This window comes from Asparagus officinalis, chromosome 1 (assembly GCF_001876935.1).
Source record: "Asparagus officinalis chromosome 1, Aspof.V1, whole genome shotgun sequence".
Taxonomy (NCBI): Eukaryota; Viridiplantae; Streptophyta; class Magnoliopsida; order Asparagales; family Asparagaceae; genus Asparagus; species Asparagus officinalis.
Window position 1 is genome coordinate 19,482,669 of NC_033794.1, and position 5,787 is coordinate 19,488,455.

Consider the following 5,787-nt stretch of genomic DNA (forward strand, 5'->3'; position numbering starts at 1 on the left):
TAAAGAGGGTCTTCTCATAACCACTAAACTTAAGAGAGATTTTACGATATTATGAATGTTAGGAGTAACCATTTGATAATCATCCAAAGTCAAGTGGTTTTCTGAAATTTAGCCCAATTAATAATCAATATTAAGATGATAAATTCCCGTACTCCCATGCAAGAATTCTACTTTGTTTTACTCTATCTAGGTAAAATAAGATAATTTCTGTTAACATGAAGTTTATAATTTAAAATTTTAGTTCACGATAATCATACTCCCTTTAAAAACACGAGTTCGGAAAAATCTTTTTATGGTCAATATTATCTTTCGCTATTTTAAATATTTTATTTATATATTAATTTATCCTAATCATAATTATATCCTATCCTAATCCTACGTGAACTATATATAACTTAACAATTTTAAAAAAATAATATTAATAAAATATATAAAACATCTTTTTATGATATTAGTTTGTAAAGATAAAGATATTATACGTAGCTAACGTACTATAATACATAAAGTATTACAAAAAACCTAAAAAGTTTTAAAATTGCACAAAATATCCTAAAAAGTTTAAAATTATAAAACTATCCCGACGTCTAAAAACTTAAAAACAACAAACATGAAATCAAGAAATTAACAACGAAGAATTTAAAATTTACGGATAACATCTCATTATCTCAAAAATTATAGAAACACCCTCAAAAATTTAAATTACAAACAATCACCTAAAATTCTAAAATTTCAAGACTTACAAACAACATAGATGAATTCAAGAGATTATCATAATGCACCTGAAAATTTCTGATATTTTAAAACTTAAAACAACAAACATGAAATTAAGAAATTAACTGCAGCCTCTGAAGAATTTAAAATTTTTAACTAACACCCCTAATGTCCCAAAAATTATAAAAACTCCCTCAAAAATTCAAATTATAACAGCAACCCTAAAATTATAAAAACTTTAAAATTTACAAACAACAAAAGATGAATTCAAGAGATTACCCTCATGCACCTAATATTTTAAAATTTACCGAACTTAACCTCAAAGTTACAAAATTTGAAGAAAAAATCTTTCATAATTTAAAAATTACAAAAAAAACTCTAAAATTTTAAAATTTATAACCAGTACACATCAAATCTGAAAACTATTGGTAGACTGCCAAAATTTCAATTTTTTAAAAATTAATCTATAGTTTTACCAATTGCAAAGAACAGGCTCAAAAATTTAGAATTGTTAGAAATATTGTGACATTTGAAAATTACCACAAACACATGAAACATAGAAGTTATAACTATCAAACTTAAAAAGTAACTTTTTAAAAATGCTCCCAAAGTTTTAAAAATTACAAATCACACCCTTATAGTTCCAAACCATAAAAAGAAAAAAAAAAAAGCTGGAAAATTTTAAATTTTGCCAAAAAAAGTGTAACACTGTTAGATATTTCTTATATATATATATATATATATATATATATATATATATATATATATATATATACCAAAACTTGTGTCCACTTAAGTGGACATCCACCAAACTTTTTAACCCTTGGATATTTCCTAGGGATCCTTGCATGATATGAAGTGACTTTTTATATGTTAAATGAGTGGATATAAAGTTTGGTGGACACAAGGCTCTTGTCCACTTAAGTGGACACAAGTTCTCCCTCTCTCTCTCTCTCTCTCTCTCTCTCTCTCTATATATATATATATATATATATATAATTTTCAATTTAGAGTTTACTATCCCTTTTCAGCATCTAAAGACAGTCTAAGTTGATACTTGTAAACAAAAACAATAAGAATTGATTAAAAATATCCGGTTAAGAAATAAATTTTTTTTAAAATATTATAGCTTAAAAATTATCGTCACCATATAAATTAAAGCAACTGCATAAAATTTTATTAATAAGTTGAAGCAGCAAAACACATTAGTAACATTAATTGATAAATGTTTAAATCCATAAAAATGATAAAAGACTATAATATAATAGCTTAGCATTAATTAATTATAATTTAAGTTTAAATCCATAAAAATGATAAAAGACTATAATATAATAGCTTAGCATTAATTAATTATAATTTAAAAATATTAATATCTGATGTTAATAATATTAATATAATAGCTTAGCATTAATTAATTATAATTTAAAAATATTAATATCTGATGTTAATAATATTTATAAGTAAAAGAATACAATGAATTACGTATGAAGAAACTATCAAAATGTTTAGAGATGTCATTCAAAAGAATCAAGCTATTTCCATTGCAGATGGGAAAATGACGGAAATAAATCTAAAATTCAGAAAAGTTCTATGAATTATTTGAATTGCCATTAACATAAGGCTTGTCTATTAAATAAGCACCAACTGAGTTACATTGAAGAATAATTTAATAACTTTATCCCAATCAAAGAAGAATTCTTCATGGAAGATGTAAGAAAAATTAGTAAGTATTCATAAATTTCATACTTTGTTCTTCAAATACTAAAAAAATTAAATATTAATATTATAATCTAAGACAAATTGGTAATAAAAAATATAGGTATTTAGTTTAGATCTTTGTGTAAAATAACAGGGATAGAGCAAATGTAATAACAGAAACTCTTATTGGATGTACATCAGAAGAATTCATTGTAGCAAAAAAAGAGTTAGCTCCTAATCTTATTTAAGTAATAAATTAGGAATACAAAGAATTTCATATATATGAAATTAATATTTATTCTCATTGAAATAAAAAAATCAAAGTCTGTATTTCAAGAAGTTTGTGTTGAACATCGAAAATACATTTAACTTCTTTATGAAGTTAAACAACAAGATAAAAGATTAACGAGCCCAGGAACAATAACAGCACAAAAAGAACAACTCTAGTCTGATGTCACAATCGAATAGATGATGAAGATACTACTCTAGAATTGCTCGAGAAAAAGATAAAAGTGAGGAAGGATTGATATTAGCTCAGTAAAAAATAATTCAAAAGGAATAAAAGATAATGTTTTCTGAATATTTTATAAAAATAGTTTAATTATTTTGAGCATCTTTAGAAGGGAGTTTCATAAGCTTTTTTAGTACTTTTATATGCTTGTACAGATGCTTTTATCATATCAATGTATACTAGAATTAGCATTAATCTTTAATTTATAATTTTTAATAAAATCTATCAAAGATTAGGAACAAACTTTATATTCTCTTTTGTATCGTTTTAGCATACTTTTAAGCAATTATTTTGTTTTATTGGTTTTAAATATTCACCTTCATTGTATAATATTGTTTCAATATTTTTTTACTTTTGCAACACTGTACTTTCTCAAGTAAAGCTTGGTTTCATGTCAATCAAAATAATATGAAAATTTAAATTAGCTTCAAATTATATTTGTCTTCTATCAATTCAAATATTAACATAAAAATTTAAATTGGGTGTAGCCTATTTAAACAAACATAAAAAAAATAACTAATTGCAATATTAAAGTTTAGAAACAAAAATGAGCATAAACTATTAAAGTGGAAATGAAGAATAAATATTAGTTAGAAAATAAGCCAAAAATACTTAATCATAATATTTAACCACGTACATTGCACGTGTATAAAACCTAGTAAGTTAAAATAGAGACTTCATATTGGTTTAAAAGTTTTTCTCCAAAAAAAAAAGGCCCATGAATATTCATTATTGACTCGTGGTTACATTATCAAACTTAAGTTTCACGTAAAAAAGAAAAAAGAAAATATTAAAATCCCAAGATTCCAGGCAAGAAATCCTAACTAACTTTGCCAAATCTGATTTTCCTGACTTCACCCAAAAGAATGTGCCCTTTGATCATGCTTTATTTACATCCCCTTTATTTTAACCCTTCAAAATCCCAAACAAAACAAGAAGAATATTACCAGAATATTATTTCCTCTCCTGAACGGATCCTTGAAAATCGCCTGCGGACTATTAACCAAAAAATGATTAAAATACTATATAAAAAAAAGAAGCAAGAATTAAACTCAAAAAAATAATTAATTCAATACTTCACTTACTATAAAATCACTTCACTGTCATCACCAGGCGCTTGGCCCGTGCTTGATCCGTCGTAATTCCACTTTGGTAACTTTTTTGGATCAGAAACCGGCCCAGAAAGAGTCTATAACCAACAAATTACAAAAACAACCCCATCAACCTAATATAACCAAAATCTATCTTAACTGCAAAAATATACTCCTCATATCTGAATATTTGCTAATTTAGCTCTATGAAACTTTCAACGGAGTGACGCAAGTTCCAGTGTGGTAATTCGGCAAATATACAGATCCCGGAGGTAAAAACCGCAAATAGGACAGATTTGTGGGTGTCAAAATTACAAATAGGAGTTCACAAAACAGACCCTGGCTTTGCTCCTCATGTCCATCCCCGAGCCCCCGATCCTGCACCGAGATGGATGAGCATCACGGGTTGGCGTCCGAGTGCAAAAAAACTATTTCTAGGGTGTAAAGTGAAAAAAATGGAGAAATTTTTACCATACGTATTCGGCGATGATCTTTTCGGTGGTATCGGCGAGGTCGAGGTTGATTAGATCGTTGAGGAGCGACATGGCGAAAATCTGAAGAGTTTTATTATAGGAGAGAAACCGACTCTGATGGATTTTGAAGTGGGGCCGTTGCGTAATTTATAGGGAGCAGAAAAGATTTCGGAAGTACGATTTGTAGCCGGATTTTGCCCAAATTAGTCCTGCAGTTAATGCCAAATTGCAAACAAGAATCCCTGTGCCAGTGTTACGCTGACTGGCGAGATCTGACCGCATCGGAAATCCAACACGTGTTTGGTCAGTGATGGTAATTGCTAAAATCTGTAATCAATATGATACGGTAAAGAACGTGTTAGGTAGTGAAATATCTATATACATATCTGAAATAATTAATATGTGTTGGTCATATAGTTGCAGACATTAGTGGACCGATTTGAGGCCAATTTTGATGATCAAGAGATCTAATCTTAAGTTTTTAGATATAATAGACATATTCATGAACTCTCTTGCATCGTGTGTGTGTGTTCATCTAGTTTTCTCATATCTATTTTTGTATTCTCTTGCATGTACGCTAACGTATCAAATGCATTTCAGTAACACCAGTTGAAAGCCCCCCCCCCCCCCCCCTCCTCCCTCTTCTTTTTATTTTATCTGTAGCGTGTTTGCAGGTGAGCAATTAGACATTGTTTTTGTAATACATTTAGGTGGAACTATATTTTAAACAAATAATAGAATGCGAATTTAACGCATTTAGTTAAAAAATTAGATGTTATTATGTACGAATTTGAAAGAAAAATTCCTTGGGGACCCTAAATCATGGGATCCAAGAGGGAACATGTGAGGTGTCAACCCCTGGGTATATGATCTACTGTTCATGAACAGTAGATCATGCACCCAGGGGTTGACACCTCACCTATCTCCCCTTGGGTCCCATGATTTGGGGTCTCTGTAGAGCAACTCAATTTGAAACTCCAACTATCCAACACATATTGTAACCTAATAAATTTCAACAATTTTGTTACCCTCATTGGTTTAACAAATTACATGACACGTTTAATAAATATTGGATAAAGTTACCTCTCACCCTCAGTGTTGGAAAACGAACTTAATAAGTTATAGCGTACACTTATATGGGTGTCTAAACGGACCACAAACCCGCACCCGGTAAGGCCAGCGCCGAGCCCGGATCTGGGAAAATCCCACGGCCACACCAGGCTTCGGGCCCGGGTCGAGGTTGGTTCGGCGAAGCTCGACCCAGTCCTGGTTAGAAATATGGTGGGGCCAAAGAACCTGAGTA

At 29.5% G+C, this 5,787-nt stretch overlaps 1 protein-coding gene across 1 annotated transcript in view; it reads right to left on the reverse strand.

The window, feature by feature from the left end:
* The window catches only part of LOC109820495 (glutamine synthetase nodule isozyme-like), a 9,881-nt gene extending 5,267 nt beyond the window's left edge, over positions 1-4,614 (reverse strand). Inside the window, exons 1-4 of the mRNA XM_020386649.1 lie at positions 4,483-4,614; positions 4,350-4,389; positions 4,006-4,109; positions 3,868-3,916 (exon numbers count right to left, since the gene is read on the reverse strand). Of these exons, the coding sequence (XP_020242238.1) occupies positions 3,868-3,916; positions 4,006-4,109; positions 4,350-4,389; positions 4,483-4,556 (267 nt within the window). The 5' untranslated portion in view covers positions 4,557-4,614. The remainder of the gene's footprint in view (positions 1-3,867; positions 3,917-4,005; positions 4,110-4,349; positions 4,390-4,482) is intronic.